The sequence below is a fragment of the Chiloscyllium plagiosum genome, chromosome 3 (genome assembly GCF_004010195.1).
Source record: "Chiloscyllium plagiosum isolate BGI_BamShark_2017 chromosome 3, ASM401019v2, whole genome shotgun sequence".
Classification (NCBI taxonomy): domain Eukaryota; kingdom Metazoa; phylum Chordata; class Chondrichthyes; order Orectolobiformes; family Hemiscylliidae; genus Chiloscyllium; species Chiloscyllium plagiosum.
Window position 1 is genome coordinate 79,324,863 of NC_057712.1, and position 20,394 is coordinate 79,345,256.

Consider the following 20,394-nt stretch of genomic DNA (forward strand, 5'->3'; position numbering starts at 1 on the left):
AGAAAGGTGGTAAGGACAAGCCAGGGAACTATAGACTGGTGAGTGTGACGTCAGTGGTGGGAAGTTGTTGGAGAGAATCCTGTGGTCTGTTGGAATATTGCATGCAATTTTGGTCTCCTTCGTATTGGAAGGATGTTGGGAAAAGATTTACAAGGATGTTGCCAGGGTTGGAGGATTTGAGCTATAGCGAGACGTTGAATAGGCTCGGCTGTTTTCCCTAGAGTTGCAGTGGCTGAGGGGTGACCTCATAGAGGTTTATACATATTTGGAAAGGCATGAACTGATTAGGGATAGTCAACATGCTTTGTGCGCGGGAAACCATTTCTCACAAACTTGATTAAGTTTCTTGAAGAAGTAACAAAGACGATTGATGAGGGCAGGGCAGTGGACATGATTTATCTGGACTTCAGTAAGGCATTCGATAAGGTTCCCCATGGGAGACTGGTAGGCAAGGTTAGATCTCATGCAATACAGTGAGAACTAGCCATTTGGATACAGAACTGGCTCGAAATTAGAAGACAGAGGGTGGTGGTGGAGAGTTGTTTTTCAGACTGGAGGCCTGTGACCAGTGGAGTGCCACAAGGTGCAGGGTCCACTATTTTTCGTCATTTGTACAAATGATTTGGATATGAACAGACATGGAATAGTTAGTAAGTTGCAGATGACACCAAAATTGGAGGTGCAGTGAACAACGAAGAAGGTTACCTCAGATTACAACGGGATCTTGATCAGTTGGGCCAGTGGGCTGAGGAGTGGCAGATGGAGTTTAATTTAGATAAATGTGAGGTGCTGCATTTTGAGAAAGCAAATCTTAGCAGGGTTTATATACTTAATATTCAGGTCCTAGGGTGTGTCGCTGAACAAAGAGATCTTGGAGTGCAGGTTCATAGCTCCTTGAAAGTAGAATCGCAGGTAGACAGGCGTTTGGTATGCTTTCTTGTATTGGTCAGTGCATTGAGTACAGGAGTTGGGAGGTCATGTTGCGGCTGTACAGTACATTGGTTAGGCCACTATTGGAATATTGCGTGCAATTCTGGTCTCCTTCGTATCGGAAGGATGTTGTGAAAAGAGTAACAAGGATGTTGCCAGGGTTGGAGGATTTGAGCTATAGGGAGATGTTGAATAGGCTTGGCTGTTTTCCCTAGAGTTGCAGCAGCTGAGGGGCGACCTCATAGAGATTTATAAAATCATGAGGGACATGGATAGGATAAATAGACAAGGTATTTTCCCTGGCATGGGGGAGTCCAGAACTAGAGGGCATAGGTTTAGGGTGAGAGGAGGAAGATTTAAAAGGGACCTAAGCAGCAAGGTTTTCACACAGTGGATCGTGCATGAATGGAATGAGCTGCCAGAGGAAGTGGTGGCGGCTGGTACAATTGTAACATTTAAAAGGCAACTGGATGGGTATATGAATAGGATGGGTTTAGAGGGATTATGGGCCAAGTGCTGGCAAATGGGACCAAATTAGGTTGGGATATCTGGTCAGCATGGACGAGTTGGACTGAAGGGTCTGTTTCCACGCTGCACATCTCTATGAGTCTTGAGATAGCAGCCACATAATCTGTGTCTAAAAAACAGTGTTTGTGATTTCAGTTTCCCCTATAAATTGATTGCAATTGGCTCAAGATAGCACAAGGGAATTGGCCACGTTAAACTGCCCATTGTGTTCAAGGATGTGGAGGGGCATTAGTCAGGGGTAAATGTAGAGTAATGGGTAGGGGAATAGGTCTGCGTGGCTTACTCTTCGGAGGGTCGGTGTGGACGTGTTGGGCCAATGGCCCATTCCCACTGTGTAAGGATTCTATGATGATGCCTCCTGTGCCCTTTCCCTAGGGGCAGCACAGTGGCTCAGTGGTTTCACTGCTGCCTCACAGTGCCAGGGACCCAGGTTCAATTCCAGCCTTGGGTGACTTTCTGTGTGAAGTTTGCACATTCTCCCTGTGTCTGCGTGGGCTTCCTCCTGGTTCTCCGGTTTCCTCCCACAACCCGAAGATGTGCAGGTCAGGTGAATTGGCCATGCTCAATTCCCATTGTGTTAGGTGCATTAGTTGAGGTAAATATAGGGTAGGGGAATGGGTCTGGGTGGGTTACTCTTCAGCGGTGTGGATTTGCTGGGCCGAAGGGCCTGTTTCCATACTGTAAGGAATCTAAAAAAAATGCAGAGGAGGTATCAAGAGTGGTGGCATTTGGGGAGGTACAGTTAGCTGTCATCATTGTACATCTGGAATCTGATATTATGTTTTGGAATAATGTAATAATTGATGGCCAACATATAGATGTGAAACAGGAATACTGAGGAGAAATCTTCAGGGAACTCCTGGATATGAAAGAGTGGAATAAAATAAGGGCTTTTCCACACAGCTTAGAATAGAGGGTAGGCATACAGGGTCAACTGTAGTGTCTGCATCCAAAAATGATATCCCCAAGTGAGATTAAAGGTTCATTGAACATAGCAATAAGAAATTGTTGCAGACTGGAAACATATGTGAGAACAGGCTGTTCTAGTCACCTTTCAATAAGAAGGATGTTGTTAAAGTTGGGATGGTGCAGAAAAGATTCACAAGGATGTTGCCTGGCCTGGAGTGTTTGAGTATTAGGAATAGGCTGAATAGACTGGGGTTTTTAAATCGCTGAAGTGTCGGAGGCTGGGGGATGACTTTGTAGAGGTTTATAAAATCATGAGGGGCATGAATAGGGTCTTTTTCCGAGGACAAGGGAGTCCAAAATTAGAGGGCATACATTTAAAGGGGAAAGATTTAAAAAAGACCTGAGGGATAACGTTTTCATGCAAAAGATGTTGCGTGGATGGAACGAGCTGCCAGAGGAAGTGGTGGATGCATATATAATTACAACATTTAAAAGGCATTTGGATGGACACTTGTTTTTAACCACCAAGCAGAGAGGAATGCTTGGGGAAAGTACTCAGAAGAGACGATTCAGCACATAACATCAAAACCAGCATACTATAATATTCGAGACAATAGACAATGGGTGCAGGAGTAGGCCATTCTGCCCTTCGAGCCAGCACCACCATTCATTATGATCATGGCTGATCATCCTCAATCAGTATCCTATTCCTGCCTTATCCCCATAACCCTTGATTCCACTATCCTTAAGAGCTCTATCTAACTCTTTCTTGAAGGTATCCAGAGACTTGGCTTCCACTGCCTTCTGGGGCAGAGCATTCCATACACCCACCACTCTCTGGATGAAGAAGTTTCTCCTCAACTCTGTTCTAAGTGGCCTACCCCTTATTTGTAAACTGTGTCCTCTGGTTCTGGACTCACCCATCAGCGGAAACATGCTTCCTGCCTCCAGAGTGTCCAATCCTTTAATAATCTTATACGTCTCAATCAGATCTCCTCTCAGCCTTCTAAACTCAAGCATATACAAGCCCATTCACTCCAATCTTTCAGCGTAAGATAGTCCCGCCATTCCGGGAATTGACCTCGTGAACATAAGCTGCACTCCCTCAATAGCCAGAATGTCTTTCCTCAAATTTGGAGACTAAAACTGTGCACAATATTCCAGGTGCGGGCTCACCAGGGCCCTGTACAGGAATATAATGTGTGAAGTTATTCACTGTGGTGGAAAAAACAGAGGCAAAATATTACTTAAATGGGGAAGGGTTGGGGAGTATGAGTGTCCAAAATAATCTAGGTATGCTTGTCCTTGAAACTGCATCTGCCATGCATCTGTCCACTCACCTAGCCTGTCCAGGTCACCCTGTATTCTCCTAAAATCCTCCTCACGTTTCACACTGCCACCCAGCTTTGTGTCATCAGCAAATCTGCTAATATTACTTCTAATACTTTCATCTATATCATTAATGTATATTGTAAAAAGCTGCAGTCCCAGCACTGATCCCTGCAGCACACCACTGGTCACCGCCTGCCATTCCAAAATGGAGCCGTTTATCACTACTCTTTGTTTCCTATCAGCCAACCAATTTTCAATCCATGTCAGTATTTTGCCCCTAATACCATGTGCCCTAATTTTGCTCACTAACCTCCTATGTGGGACTTTATCAAAGGCTTTCTGAAAGTCCAGGTATACTACATCCACTGGATCTCCCTTGTCCATCTTCAGAGTTACATCCTCAGAAAATTCTAGAAGATTAGTCAAGCATGATTTCCCCTTCATAAATCCAAGCTGACTCTGACCTCTCCTGTTACTGCTGTCCAGACGTGTCATAATTTCATCCTTTATAATTGACTCCAGCATCTTTCCCACCACTGAGGTCAGACTAACTGGTCTATAATTCTCTGTTTTCTCTCTCGCTCCTTTCTTAAAAAGTGGGACAACATTAGCCACCCTCCAATCCGCAGGAACTGATCCTGAATCTATAGAACATTGTAAAATGATCACCAACGCATCCACGATTTCTAGAGCCACCTCCTTCAGTACCCTGGGATGCAGACCATCGGGTCTCGGGGACTCATCAGCCTTCAGACCTAACAGTCTCTCCAACACCAATTCCTGCCTAATATAAATTCCCTTCAGTTCAGGTCCTTCAGCCACTACTACATCTTGGAGATTGCTCGTGTCTTCCCCAGTGAAGACAGATCTGAAGTACCAATTCAACTCTTCTGCCATTTCTTTGTTCTCCATAATAAATTCACCCGTTTCTGAATTCAAGGGTCCAATTTTAGTCTTAACCATTTTTTTGCCTTTCATATACCTAAAAAAGCCTTTACTATCCTCCTTCATATTTTTGGCCAGTTTACCTTCGTACCTTGTTTTTGTCTTTGCGTATTTCCTTTTTAGTAATCCTCTGTTGTTCTTTAAAAGCTTCCCAGTGCTCCGATTTCTCACTCATCTTTGCTATGTTATATTTTTCCCTTTTGTCTTTATATGGTCCTTAACTTCCCTCGTCAGCCACGGCCACCCCTCCTCCCCTTAGGATCTTTCTTCCTTTTTGGAATGAACTGATCCTGCACCTTCTGCATTATACCCAGAAATACCTGCCATTGTTGTTCCACTGCCATCCCTGCTAGGGTATTGCACCATTGAACTTTGGCCAGCTCCTCCCTCATAGCTCCATAGGTCCCCTTATTCAACTGAAATATTGTCACTTCCGATTCTACCTTCTCCCTTTCAAACTGCAGATTAAAGCTTATTGCATTGTGGTCACTATCTCCTAATGGCTCCTTTACTTTGAGGTCCCTGATCAAATTTGGTTTGTTGCATAACACCAGATCCAGAATTGCTTTCTTCCTGGTAGGCTCCAGCACAAGCTGTTCTAAGAATCCATCTCAGAGGCACTCCACAAACTCCCTTTCTTGAGGTCCAGTACCATCATGATTCTCCCAGTCTATCTGCATGTTGAAATCCCCCATAACAACTGACATAATATCTTTGCGACAGGCCAATTTCAGTTCCTTATTCAACTTACACACTACATCCAGGCTACTGTTTGGGGGCCTGTAGATAACTCCTATTAGGGACTTTCTACCCTTAGAATTTCGCAGCTCTATCCATACTGACTCTACATCCCCTGATTCGAGGTCCCCCCACGCAAGGGACTGAATATCATTCCTTACCAACAGGGCCACCCCACCCCCTCTGCCCATCAGTCTGTCCTTACGATAGCACGTATAGCCTTGAATATTCATTTCCCAGCCACTGTCCAGTTATCCCCACAGTATCGTAACTGCCAATTTCCAAAAGAGCCTCAAGCTCATCCACCTTATTTCTAATGCTTCGTGCATTCATATATAATATTTTTAATTTGTTACTCCCCTCACCGTTCCTATCAATCCCCAGGCGACTGACTGTGTGGAGTTTGCACATTCTCCCCGTGTCTGCGTGGGTTTCCTCCGGGTGCTCCGGTTTCCTCCCACAGTCCAAAGATGTGTGGGTCAGGTGAATTGGCCATGCTAAATTGCCCGTAGTGTTAGGTTAAAGGGGTAAATTGTAGGGGTATGGGTGGGTTTCGCTTCGGCGGGTCGGTGTGGACTTGTGGGGCCGAAGGGCCTGTTTCCACACTGTAAGTAATCTAATCTAATCTAATCTAATCTATTTCACTTGACTTTACAGCATGATCCTTTTTTGAATTTTCTGCTCCATTGATTCCGTTGTCTTTCTTGACTTCTCTTGTTCTAACTTTCCCTTTAACTTCCTTCTTAAATTTCCAGTTTGCCCCCTCCCCCTCGCTATTTAGTTTAAACGCAGCTGTTTCACAGTTCACTGGACTTCACCATTGGACCAGAAATGAGATCAAGCTCCAAGTGCCAGCCATCACTGAGGTTCCCTGACGAGCTTGATGCTCACTTGTTGAATATGTCTAAAGTAGTTTATGATTATAAGCTAAGTGCATGTATCTACCTGTATTCATTTTGATTGACCTTAAAGACCAGTTAAGGGACTTCAGCCTAACATTACATCAACCTTGCTTAAATTTGTAGCCTGTTCAAGAAGGATGGTAGGAGATCATTGATCTTGGGCACAATTACAAAGGAGGTTGACTTGACTGAGATTATTTTAGTGCCATGACATGGAATTGCAAGAAACAGGAGCATGGAATTGGGAGATGACACCCAAGTTGAAAGACTTGAAGGAAAGGGGGGTTGCAGATGGAAAGGTCGGACTGAAGAATTAAGTCTGGGTTTTTGAGGTGGATATTCTTGATGACTTGAAGGTGCCAGTGTTGGACTGGGGTGGACAAAGTTAAAAATCACACAACACCAGGTTACAGTCCAACAGGTTTATTTGGAAGTACTAGCTGTCATCAGGTGATGAAGAAGTGGTGCTCCAAAAGCTAGTGCTTCCAATTAAACCTGTTGGACTATAACCTGGTGTTGTGTGATTTTTAACGATATTCTTGATGGCAGATTTGCAAAAGAGAGGAACTGCACCTAGAGAGATGGAAGTGCTCATAACATCCATTAGCAGGAGGGTCAAGAAAGGAAAATGAATGTATAACAGTTTCATGGAAATGCATTTGAGATAGAAGAGGTACCTTTTGTAGACAAGGCGTTCTCAAAGAGGACATGAAAAGAAATAGGAGAGAAATCATTGAAAGACTCCAGTTCTGAGCTGGAACAGATTACAAACTTGGAAGGAGTTTGGTTTAGTGAGTTACAGGAAGGGAATTAATAGTTACCAATTGAGGAGAAAAACAGTCACTCTCCCATTTTCCCTTAAAAGAGAACATTGGGACCCCTGCTAAGTCTATTAGTTTTCACTGCTCCCAGGCAAAACTGGGTTAAAGAGTGAAAAAATGGACTCTGGCAGCACAGACCTAATTCAGGATTCTTTTTGAAAGTCATATCTTCTGTACTTAACTCTAGACAAAATGCAGAAGCACGAAGCTCTAGAATTCCTTTTTTAAAACCCTCTCAGTTTCTTTCTACCTATAAGAGCTCCTTAAAAATGTAGGCATTTTTAGGCATTGACCAAACCTTCCGCCATTTACGCCAACGCTATCTTAAGTGGCTGCAATCTAAACTGCTTCAAAACACTTTGGTGAATTATCTTTGTGTATTTTTTTTATGTTAACAGTGGTATATCAAGACAAGTTGTCAGACAGGTGAGATTTTCATAGTGGGCTACACAAGAAATGATTGGTCCAGGATGTGCTCCCATTAAAGTCATATTTTCTGTCTTACACTTATAACATGTTCTTTGCCAATCAGGGGGGCCAGAACTCTTCAGTCTCAGCAGCTCTCTCAGGAGTGGCTGCTCCTGACAGGAGTGCAGTAGGCCCCAGAGAGCAGGTTTACCATGGCCAGTCAGGCAAGTAAAGGGGAGTCATTGTGGAGGGTGGAGGGTGTCTTTCAGCAAGAGTGATCCTTCTCAAAGAGGGATCTCTCCATCAGCTGAATCAGAATGGTTCCCCCAGCCCATGCCCGTGCTCGTGCAGCCTGGGGAATGTTTACTTTGCAACCTCCCCCAGTCATGTTCTACCATACTCATGTCATTACCAATGACAATAGGGTTTGGGTTAACCGTATTGCGAAATGAAACCCTTAACTAACCATCAGTCGCTCCTGACCTTTCCTTTCCCCAACTTAAACCAGAGCGTCAGGAATGCAATGAGTATCTTATTCCTGCACTTCCTCTCAACTCTGAGCTCCCCATCGCCTCTGAGGCTGCTCCCAGGATGGAAGGCCAACAAAAAATTAAATTTTACCCATATTTGTCACATGAGTAAGATGGAAGCACAGCTCATAGCAAGGATCCATCTGTTGTGGCATGTTCCTTTTCAGGTTCACCAATCAACCTTCATTATACACTCACTGCTTTTCACTGATGACGTGTTCACGGAGGCTAGAGCCTTGCAAATTACTCCTTTAACTCTTTGGTGGGGACCATAATACTCTGTTTTAAGCAATGCCTACATTTAGTTGAAGATATTCCTCTCAGCTAAAAGAAATATAATCATGATGGATGGAACGCATAGAGGTAAGACTCATTCAATCGGTATGTTATAATTCAATATAATTCTGGTATACAGAACCATAAGAACTGATGATCAAGCTGAAACCTACATAGCACACATGAAATTATAACTATTTACCTCTGCCTTCAAGGAATTTTTCTAGAAAGTCTGGAAAATCCTTTGGTGACTCATAAAGGGCAAGATGCTGATGGAAATAATAGGAAGACACCAGTACATCCTTAGGATTCCGTGCAACATAAATAATCTGCATGGAAAGTAAGAGTGTGAAACACAAATATTATTCAGTACAGTATAAAAATATATACTGATATTAACCATTTCAGCAATTTACTATGAACTTTAATTTGAGATTATATTGGTTCAGGTTTTAGTAAAGAAACAACAGATAATAAATAAAGAACACTATTATTAGTTCACAAACTAGCCAGCAACTTGCACAAAAGTTGTATAAAAGAAAAAGATGCTTTAATAAAGTGCAACTCCCTACAAGCTGCTCGTTCATTTGTGACACACCATCAGCAACTTGCACTTGCCCGCCCCTTGAGTTTCAGGAAGTCATTGCAGCTGCAGTTTACTTGCGATTTAAACTTGCCAGGTAATGTTATGTTAAGTTTAGCAGTTAACAGCACAAGTATCCATTTAATACTGATAATTGTTAATGTCTCTTACATTAATACATTTCTCTTACACTGTAAGTAGACAATTAAAAGTTCAAAGTCTCATCCCTTCAGGTTGTGAAATTTTGGAGGTTTTAAGCATGTGATTCTTTTCCTTACTTACCCTAGTCTGTCTTTTACCTCTCAAACTTTCTTTGCCATTCTGTATCTGATTTGACATTAATTTTACACACTTTGCCTAGTCATTCTGCTTATTTTATTAATCACTTAATTTTATTGGTTAAGAAAAACCCTTGACTAAATCTCTATGCCTCTAGGAATGGTTTGTAGGCTCCAGGAATTTAAATTAAATCACCAGAAGATTGCAGTGAGAAGCCATGGAGGAAAATCATAGAGACATTATAAAGATTTTTTTTGTCATTTCCTTTGAACGGTTCTCTTTACAAGACACACAAATGTTGAAAAAAGGCTCGTTGGCTGGCAGCCAAACATTCCTCCACTGGATAATGAATATTTTTGCATCCCAGTTGGCATAGAAAGGCAGTGAGTCACAAGAAATGATGTACTGGCTGACTAATGGCTACAGCATGTGATGAAAACTCTTAATCACAGTTAGCAACCCTATTGGCACTTTGTTCACTAATGTCCCAAAGATCTTGTTATTCTTGTTCTACTTATTATCTAAAACATTGCTATAAGTGCACAAAGAAAAAAAAACTAAAACGTGCATGAACAAATCAAATTACAAGATCATGAGAATCTGATTAATCATGAGAAGCTCTGTTCCAGCAGATTCCAGGCTGCAGTATTTCTCATATATTGGCTAATAATGTAGACAAAAAGAAGTGTTATTATTTATTCAAAGTGAAATTGAAAATCTTTGATTTGCTTTTTAAGGGTGAGGAGTCAACATGACAGTGCAGACTGTGATTCCATGGTCATTCAAGTGATTTTATATTTGTGTGTCATTCACATAGACTTTAAACTTATTATGAAGTAGATTTGGACTGATGTTTCAAATTGGAATAGTAAATTTAAGAACATTTTAAAAACACATTTGATGATAAGATTAAGGATAATCCAAACAGATTCTACAAGTACATTAAGAGCAAGAGGGTAACGAGAGAAATGGTAGGGACTCTTAAAGATCAAGGAGGTCGTCTTTGTGTTGAACCCCAGGAAATAGGAGAGATACTAGATGAATATTTCATGTCAATTTTTACTGTGGAGAAAGAAATGGAGTCTAGAGAAGGCAGAGAAATAAACTTTGCTGCTTTAAAAAATAGTTCACATCACAGAAGATGAATTTGGGAGGTCTTAGAGAATATAAAGGAGGATAAATCTCCGGGACTTGATCTAATGTATCCCAGAATGTACTGGGAAGTAAGAGAGGAAATTTCAAGACCTCTTGCAGAAATATTTGCATCATCTATAACTACAGGTGAGGTGCGTGATGACCTGAAGGTGGCTAATACTGTACCTTTGTTTAAGAATGGTTGTAAGGAGAAATCGGAAAACTATAGACTGACTTTGGTTGTGGGTAAATTGTTGGAGGTGATTATAAAAGATAGGATTTATGGGCATTTAGAAAGACAAAAATTGATTAGGGATAGTCGGCATGGTTTTGTGCAAGGAATAAAACGTCTCACAACTTGATTGGGTGTTTTTGAGGAAGTTACCAAAAAGATTGATGATGGCAGAGCAGTAGACATTGCTTATCTGGATTTTAGTAAAGCCTTTGACTAATTAGTGAACTTGCCAAATAGATACATAATTGGCGTAATGGCAGGAGACAGAGAGTAACAGTGGAGAGTTGTTTCTCGGACTGGAGGCCTGTGATCAGCAGTGTTCCACAGGGATCGATTCTGGGTCCTCTTTTGTTTCTCATTTTATATAAATGATTTGGATGCGAATATAGAAGGCATGGTTAGTAAATTTGCAGATGACACCAAAATTGGTGGCATTGTAGACAGTGAGGAAGGTTTTCTAAGATCACAAATGGATGTTGATCAAATGGGTCAATGGGCTAAAAATGGCTGATGGAGTTCAATCTGGATAAATGTGAGGTATTGCATTTTGGTACAACAAACCAGGGTAGGGCTTATACAATTAATGGTAGGGCCTTGGGTAGTGTTGTAGAACAAAGGAGCCTAGGGGTGCAGATACATAATTCTTTGAAGTTTGCATCACATACTGGGATGGTGTTTAAAAATGTATTTGGCTCACTTGCCTTCATTACTCAGTTCTTTCAAGTATAGGAGTTGGGAAGTCATGTTGAGGTTGTATAGGATATTGGTGAGACTTCTAGAACACAGTGTCCAGTTCTGGTCACTCAGTTATAGGAAGGATATTATCAAGCTGGAGAAGATTCAGAAGAGATTTAGCAGGGTATGGAAGGTTTGAGATATAAAGAAAGGCTGGATAGGCTGGGACTTCTTTCATTGGCGCTTTGGAAGCTTAGAGGTGATCTGATAGAAGTATGTAATATAATGAGAGGTAAACATTAAGTTATTTGTCTTTTCCCAAGGATATGGGTTTTCAAGACTGGGGGGAGGCATTTTTAAGGTGAGAAGAGGGACATTTAAAAAAGACCTGAGGTAAAATTGTTTGACACAGAGGGTGGTTCACATGTGGAATGAATTTCTTGAGGAAGTCGTGGATGCAATTACAATTACAACATCTAAAAGTCATTTGAATAGATGCATGAATTGGAAAGTTATGGTCCAAGAGCAGGCAAGTGGGACTAGTTTAGTTTGGGATTATGTTCAGCATGGACTGGTTGGACTCAAGGGTCTGTTTCTGTGCTGTATGACAAACCTTCAGTACAACAATGGTTCTTTCTCCTCCATGCCATCACGACAATGCTAGCCAACCATCATTTCTTCGGTAGGTTGTTTTACAGCAAATGGACTTTTGTTGCTTAGTCCTCCCTATCCAAGCTAGGGACTGATATACACTCACTTGACTGCAGCAGTGGCTGTGTTTTCTTGGAGCCAACAAGTCCTGAAATGGGACTTGAACCAGGGGTTTTCTCGCTTCAAGATAGGAGAACCACTCCAGCTCCCTTTCTATAGTGAAGGATCTCTAACATATCCTTTGCCAACATGATTTGGAATCCTGTCATAATAAACTGTTGCTTTAATACATTTCCAAATTCATGATTGATGTTAGGATTGTGGTTGTGTGATTGAAATGTTCCTGTTTTTTGCATTCTAATAAATGCACTTCCCTTTGGAAAATTCAAAACATCAGCAAAAGATTTGCAAAAGAACAAGGAGGTGCCTAGTGGTCTAGATTCTCAATGCCAGTTATAATGGTTTACCATTACAGTAACAAAAGAGAGACTTAGATGTACAAATGAAAAATGATAATAATAGTATCAGACGCCAAACTTGAAACTTAAAACAAAAGGAACATTCCGTGCTTTTAAAGCCATTGGATGTGACAGATGGCTAATGCTGCTTCTCAAACTGTTGACTCAGTCAATCAGTTACGAAATGACTGGGTCAGAAAGCAAAGTAAAAAGGTCCAATCTTTGCTGTTTTGGAGGTTGTGGGGAGGCAACAGCACAGCAAGTTTTATCTCAACGTGAGCCAGAGCTGGGAAACTTAATCACAGCGAAATATAAAGACATTAGAAAGTACAAGAGCAAATATGTTCTTAAATATCATTGTCTGTCTTAGTCATCCATTGGTATGCATCCAATATGCAGCAAGGAAAATGTTTTTAGTGGAAATACATAAAAATAATGGAGAACCAAGCTACTTGTAAAAATAAATAAGTGAAAGAAAATTCATACTTTTCCCTTCTTTTCCTTCAAGGCTTTTGGAACTAGGTGATAGGGCAAATGTGTCACACTCAGGCGAGGGGATGGGCGTGCTGGAAAATTTGAGTTTGGTACTTCAATCCAAGGGACACGTTCGATTGCTGGTTTGTTTTGTACAGCAGCTGGGTCACCATCAGAATAAATTAAACTCATTATTTGCTGCATCCATATCGTACCTGGTATACAGTGGAAAAATAAAATAATCAGAAGAAAATCTCAAGCTCATCATACAACACCTAGAACCTTTCAACACATGGAGGAATGGGCACAGGTGTAAGTCAGCTGATTTAGCGTTAATTAAATGAAGTCAAAAGACTAACCTCCCCATTTTTGCCAAGTTTTTGTTACTTTTACTTATTATGGGAACTTTTAACCATTGACAACAGTACTCATTTGCCTCTAGCAATAAGCATTTTCAAAAATAGGAAATCAGGGACCCATCAAATTCATAGATTCTCATTATCATTTTCGGGAAGCAACTTTCCACTATGCAAGAGTCGACTTGTTTTACTAGCAATTAAAGGCCCCCAAAGGATACATTTTAAATAACCATACCATGGAAAATAGTTTGACCTGGCATACAAGTCAACCTCATTTTTTGGCATTATATTGCCTGTTTAGGCCTATTCCTCGGGCATGCATGGACCTCCCAATTCACTTCCTGTTTTCTAGCTTTTAAGTGAATGTTTAGTGCTATGCTTGCATTAGTGTTGGCCTCAATTTTTCATCTCAGAGTTACAGGTCCAAGGTTACCCTTGCTTTATAGGTCACCCAAGGGATCAAACAGATGATATGGATTGGATTGCCAAGAAGAAAAGGGAAAGTTGGAGACACATAAACACAGAGCAGTCTGCATATGGCAACCGACAAGCAAAAATGGACCCTCTTGCACCAGCACCGGTGGCTCACATTTTGTATTCTGCACGTAAATTGACTGTTTTAAGAGATATTTTACAAAGCATTAAATGGTCAAGCTATACCGGACAATCTACAGTATTTGCGTCATCCTCTTTGTAATACAACCATTGTCTTGATATCATGAGATTACATCACATATTTAGTCAAGGAACAATGGCCAACATTGAGCAACCCCTACAACTGTAATCTACATTTGTTAGGAAATACAAAAAGGTAAGTGAATGAGGACATTAAGAGGGAGGAATGACATAGGTAAATTCTGTGGACAAATTACCCGACAAAATTTGCCTGTCAAACAGCTGACAGGAAAAGTGGTAAAGCATAAACACTTGTGCTTATCGAGTAAGAATCAGTGGTCTGAATCTCATGATACTTTAGCGATGTCATTTTGTCAATTTTCATGGACAGTTTTCGTCCATGAGACTCATCGGATTTCTTGTGCTATTCCCTCAAACTTACTTCACTAACTACCTATTGCATCCTTTTCATCGGATGCTGGCCTGATTCTACCACTCCCCCTAACCAGAACAACTCACTACTGTCCAATGTTCCCAAATAGACTGTCAACATTGTTTTCTGATTAAAAGGCCATAATACACTCAGACAAGCATTCGCAGTCCAGAGCCGTGCTGCATAGATTGTCACATTTGCCCCAAACATTGCAGCACAGGGGAAACTATACAACTCCACAACTCTATAGTGGTCCGCTTTTTGGACAGGGACCAGGAGGACTGGAGGAATAGGGTAGTGCAAAGGGCAGCAATCCATTTCTGCTAGTTAGATACTGAACACTGCCAGAATGGTGTGACATTGTTACCTGGGTTAATGTGGTCCCCGTTTGTTTTGTTGAAAAAATTCACCCAGCAATGCCGTAAGAAGATCAATGATCTTCTCCACTCTGTCAGCACGAGTGCTACCATTGTCTCGCTGATACTCCTCACTCAGTCTCTGTTACTGCACACACTTCCACCAAGGCTCATGCCCTACCACTCTCGCAATTGTGTGCAAAATCATTCCCCCCTCAGTCTCAACCACCCAATCTCCCCCACGGTACTAACACTGCATGGTCTCTATGCCTCTTACTCAATCACTCAGGTCACCTCACCAACTTGCCTGCACCTGCATCAAAGCAGATCACTGTGACACCCACTTTCACCTCACTAAATCTAGGATAAAATGATCCGTAATGGGACAGAAGGAGCCACGTTTAGCTCCTCACCACTACAATCAGAGGACCTGTCCCTGACTGCCCCAAGTGGTTTGCAAACAATGACTTGACATTCAGTGGTGGGTTATTTTTCAGGGTGTAGGTTGCCAGAAAACATTCCGATAGTTTTTTAAATGACGTTCAATCAGCAAGCTTTAGGAAAATGTTGAAGAAGAGATTTGTGAACCAGATGGGTTTTTCTGATGATCAACAATGGGTTCATGGTCATTATTAGATCTTAATTCCAGAGTTTTGATTTGGAGATGCCAGTGTCGGACTGGGGTGTACAAAGTTAAAAATCACACAACACCAGGTTATAGTCCAACAGGTTTAATTGGAAGCACACTAGCTTTTGGAGCAACGCTCCTTCATCAGATGATTGTGTCCTGATGAAGGAGCGTCGCTCCGAAAGCTAGTGCTTCCAATTAAACCTGTTGGACTATAACCTGGTGTTGTGTGATTTTTAACTTAATTCCAGAGTTTGTTTTCATTGAATTCAAATTTCGTTTTCTGCCATAGCAAGATTGAACGCCAGTCACCAGAACATTATGTGAGTCTCTAGATTAATAGTCCAATGATAATACCACTAGGTCATCACTGCTCCCTGCCAGTGATGTTTCCATATCTATCTTTAGTTGATAATCCTCTGCTGAAGCATCTGTGCCCCAGAGTGCATTAAATATAAATCATTTAAGTATTTCTAGTTTACTCATATAATTATAACTTTTCCATCACTGGTATAATTCTCCTGAATGTTCACTAACCTATGCAACTTTAGCCCTAACCATTTCTAAAATGGGGTTCCCAAAATATCATCTATTACTTTGACTTTGTCTAATCGATGTTGTCATGACTTTGATACTCTATAGTCTATTCTGTTATTTATATTTTAAAATTATTGTGTGTTTTTGAATGCCTTTACATACACACAAACATCAAGAAAATTATATATCAAAACCTTTAGGTTTGTCTGTTTATTTTCATCCCTTGCTGCCTTTTCTTCTATGTATAATTCCCATTTCTTGTTTTTCACACAACATGCACTGTTTCTTTGTTGACCACATGGAATAGGATCATTCACTCTTCAACCTATTCTGCTAAAACAAAGCCATTTCCTGAAGACGTTTACACCTTATCTTGCTAGTTAACAACCTGCCTGCTTTTGTGGTAAGCAACTTTTGAAATTGTCTTTATTGTTAACAACCTTGTTCATGGAATGTTGGCAATGAGTCAGATTACATTAATCAGGTGATAGGTAACAAAGGCATCAAAACGTTTGAGCCACAGATTTCCTCGTTTGTGCTTATGATTTGTCAGAGCACAAAGTAGAAGGTCTAATTGATGAATTAGGTGTTTGGCTGAAATCTCATTCTTGTGTTAAGTGCAGCAGGAGAGAGAGATGGTCAAGATGTCAAACTAGCATGTTCATAGCACAGGTGAGCTTGCTAATTGGATACATAATTGTCTTAAAGACAGGAGATAGTGGTGGTCTTCCTGATGAAGAGCTTAAGCTCAAAACATCGACTCTCCTGCCCCTTGGATGCTGCCTGACTGGCTGTGCTTTTCTAGCACCACACTTTTCGACTCTGATCTCCAGCATTTGCAGTCCTCATTTTCTGGAGGGTTGTTTTTCAGACTAGAGGCCTCTCACTTGCTCCAAGTAAGCCTCAGGGATCAGTTCTGGGTCCTCTTTTGCTTATCATTTATACAAATGATTTGGATGAGAATATAGAAGGAATGTTTAGTAAGTTTGCAGACTACACCAAAATTGGTGGCATAAAAGGAAATGAGGAAGGTTTTCTAAGATTACAAAGGGATCTTGATCAAATGAATCAATAGGGTGAAAAATGATAGGAGGAGTTCAATGTGGGTAAATGCGAGGTACTGCATTTTGGTACAACAAACAAGGGTAGGTCTTATACAATTAATGGTAGGACCTTGGGTAATGTTGCAAAACAGAGGAAACTAGAGGTTCAGGTATATAATTCTTTGAAGTTTGCATCACATACAGGCAGGTGGTTAAAAGGCATTTGGCACTCTTGCCTTCATCACTCAGTCCTTTGAGTATTTGAGTTGGGAAGTCAGGTTGAGGTTGTACAGGACATTGGTGAGGCCTCTTCTGGAATACCGAATCCAGTTCTGGTTGCCCAGTTTTTTATAGGAAGGATATTATCATGTTGGAGAGGGTTTGGATACAGTGCAGCATGGTGGCTCAGTGGTTAGTACTGCTGCCTCGAGCGACTATCTATGTGGAGTTTGCACATTCTCCCTGTGTCTGTGTGGGTTTCCTCTAGGTGCTCTGGTTTCCTCCCACAATCCAAAGATGTGCAGGTCAGGTGATTTAACCATACTGAATAGGGAATCTAATCTAAACATTATCAAGCTGGAGAGGGTTCAGAAGAGAGATGCTAGGTTTGAATTATAAAGAAAGGCTGGAATATTTTTCACTAGAGTGTAGGAGGTTGAGAGGTGACCTTATAGAAGTTTCTAAAATCATGAGGGATATAGATAGTGTTACAGGAGGTGTCTTTTCCTTAGGATGGGGGATTTCAAGGCTAGGGGGCATATTTTTAAGGTGAGAGGAGAGAGATTTAAACAAGACATGAGGGGTAATTTCTTTTTTACAGAGAGGGTGGTTCACATGTTGAATTAATTCTCCGAGGAAGTGGTGGATACGAGTACAATTACAATGTTTAAAAGACATTTGAAAAAGTACATGACTAGGAAAGGTTTGGAGGGATATGGTCTAGGAGCAGGCAGGTGGGACTACTTTAGTTTGGAATTATGATTGGCGTGGACTGGTTGGACCAAATGGTCTGTTTCAATGCTGTATGACTCTATGACTCTGTTTGTTTGCTAGTCTTCTTAAAACTTTCCTGAATTTACAATGCTGAGATACAAATACTTCCAAAAGAAACAATACAGCCCAGCTAGAGTTACTTATGTTTTAGTTATAAAGAATAGGTCCTGAATTGAGGTAGGGTGTTCCAGTAAAATATAAATATTCTTGTTGGAAAATTAACTATAAATATCTTCACACACTGGGGAAAGCAAAAAGATGAGCAATTTTATAGGAAAAGCTGCAGTATAAATGTGTATGTTGTGATTTGAAAAAATAATTTGTTAATATAGTAAAATAAACCCATTCTCAGAAAAAGGGTATGATGAGTGAACATATTGGAGACCTGTTCGACATCCGAAGAAAGAAAATTCCCAGAAATCGGCAGAAGGAAACATCACATGGGAAGGGAACGAACCTATACAACCACAGAAGCCAGGGGATTCCGTTTTTATGACTACTTTCTTTACACATGAAAGAAGTGAAACTATCACTGTATTCTAACAGATGAAAGGCTTAACAGACAATCAATTTTTCAATGTATAATTTCAGTTACATCACACTGTAAATTTTTGCGATAAATTCTGTGTTACGATCGAGCCCTTCACGATCATCTGATGAAGGAGCGTCGCTCCGAAAGCTAGTGTGCTTCCAATTAAACCGGTTGGACTATAACCTGATGTTGTGTGATTTTTAACTTTGTTCACCCCAGTCCAAAACTGGCATCTCCAAATCCTGAGCATTCTGATGTTAGATGTAAGTGAATAGCTGCATTGCTGGGAGCAAACAAGCAACAGCTGTTTCTAACTTTTTAAAAGCAGTCAAATCTGTTACCTCTTTAATTTTTCAACAACTATTTCAAATTTGTGCCCATACTATATCTGCAATTATGAGCACAAATAGACAAACCCCACTAAGTATAACAGCTTTGGAATGAGCCAATCTGTTATTTTGGGATTCATAGATTAAAAAGAACTGCAAGTAACAGATAAAAACTCCTACAAGGGAGTAGCAGGAGATATTAATCAGAGAATTGACAATTAGCCTCCATAAGTGTTGACCTGTTTTGCCAAACAACAATTCTACCAAACTTGTCAAACATCAGGTCTGAGAACACTAAGAAGTCTAGGCCTGAGGAATAGAGAACAGCTAATTTAGAGTGCGGGAGGCAGAAAAATTGAGATGACCAATGTAACATCAGCAGTTGTCAATAATGCAATGATCTGTAGAGGATGAGAGGCCAGAGGAAGACATCTTAGAGAAGGGTGAATTCTAAAAGGTGATCAGGATTATTTTATCTATCAAGAAAGCTCTTTTCTCTTAAAATAGTGAAGGCTGAGGTAAGATTAGCTGGAGATATTTAAATTATTTTCAATGTTTTGCTTTTGTTTTAGCTGGATATTAAATTAGTAAAAGCATACACTTTGAAAATAGGAGCAAAGGTTCACTTCTCTGAGCATGCTCAGTTATTGAACTGGAAAGAATTGGGTGGATAAAGTCTCCAATATGTTACACAGGTGGGCAGAGCCGGAAATGGTATCACTCACTGATGAATCACTGCAGAAAGGCTGCAGTGTTATGTTTTCAATAAGCCCCTCAGGAGACCACCGCATGCTGGTTTGTCCATTTATGAATAAAATCGTCGAATCCCTACTGTGTGGAAGCAAGCCATTCGGCCCATTGAGTCCACACTGACTCTCTGAAGAGTATCCCATCCAGTCCCACCCTATGACCCTATCCCCAAAACTCTGCAATTTCCCTGGCTAACCCACCCAACCTACGCATTCCTGGACACTTTGGGCAATTTAGCATGACCAATTCACCTACCTGCACATCTTTGGATTGTGGAAGGAAACCGAAGCACCTGGAGGAAGCCCATGCAGACACGTGGAGAATTTGCAAACTCTACTCAGTCATCTGACAGTGGAATCAATCCCAGGTCCCTGATGCTGTGAGGCAGCAGTACTAAACATTGAGCCACCATGCTGCCCATACCCAAAATAAATAAGCATCAGTTAACAATAACAGCAAAGGTAAGGGACCAAGAAGGTAAAAAGAACTAAATTTAGACCACGTACTTGCATGACAGCCCTGTTCATTTATTTTACATGAGACTATTCAGAATTAGTGTACTATGAAGAAGAAGAAAAGATCTCTGGAGGAACAAGAAAACAATGGGATATACCAAAAGATAAAAACAAAGAACTGCAGATGCTGGAAGTCAAAAACACAAACAGAAATTGCTGGAAAAACTCAGCAAATCCGGCAGCACTTTGAGTCGTAGATTCATACAGCACAGAAACAGAACCCTCAATCTAACTCATTTGTAGGGACCAGACATCCCGATCTGACCTAGCCCCATTTACCAGCACTTGACCCATTTCACTCTAAACCCTTCCTATTCATATACCGATCCAGATGCCTTTTAAATGTTGTAATTGAACCAGCCTCCACCACTTCCTCTGGCCTCTCCTTCCATTCCTGCAGAACCCTTTGTGTGAAAATGTTGCCTCTCAGGTCCTTATTAAATCCTTCCCCTCTCACCTTAAATCTATGCCCTCTGGTTTTGGTTTCCCCATCCTG

At 41.0% G+C, this 20,394-nt stretch overlaps 1 protein-coding gene across 6 annotated transcripts in view; it reads right to left on the reverse strand.

Annotated features, from left to right (window-relative positions):
- The window catches only part of LOC122546175 (amine sulfotransferase-like), a 120,593-nt gene that overhangs the window by 18,544 nt on the left and 81,655 nt on the right, over nt 1-20,394 (reverse strand). For all 6 annotated transcript variants that reach the window (XM_043685007.1, XM_043684993.1, XM_043684981.1 and 3 more), the window contains 2 exons: nt 12,821-13,023; nt 8,522-8,648 (listed from right to left, as the gene is read on the reverse strand). In XM_043685007.1, the coding sequence (XP_043540942.1) occupies nt 8,522-8,648; nt 12,821-13,023 (330 nt within the window). The remainder of the gene's footprint in view (nt 1-8,521; nt 8,649-12,820; nt 13,024-20,394) is intronic.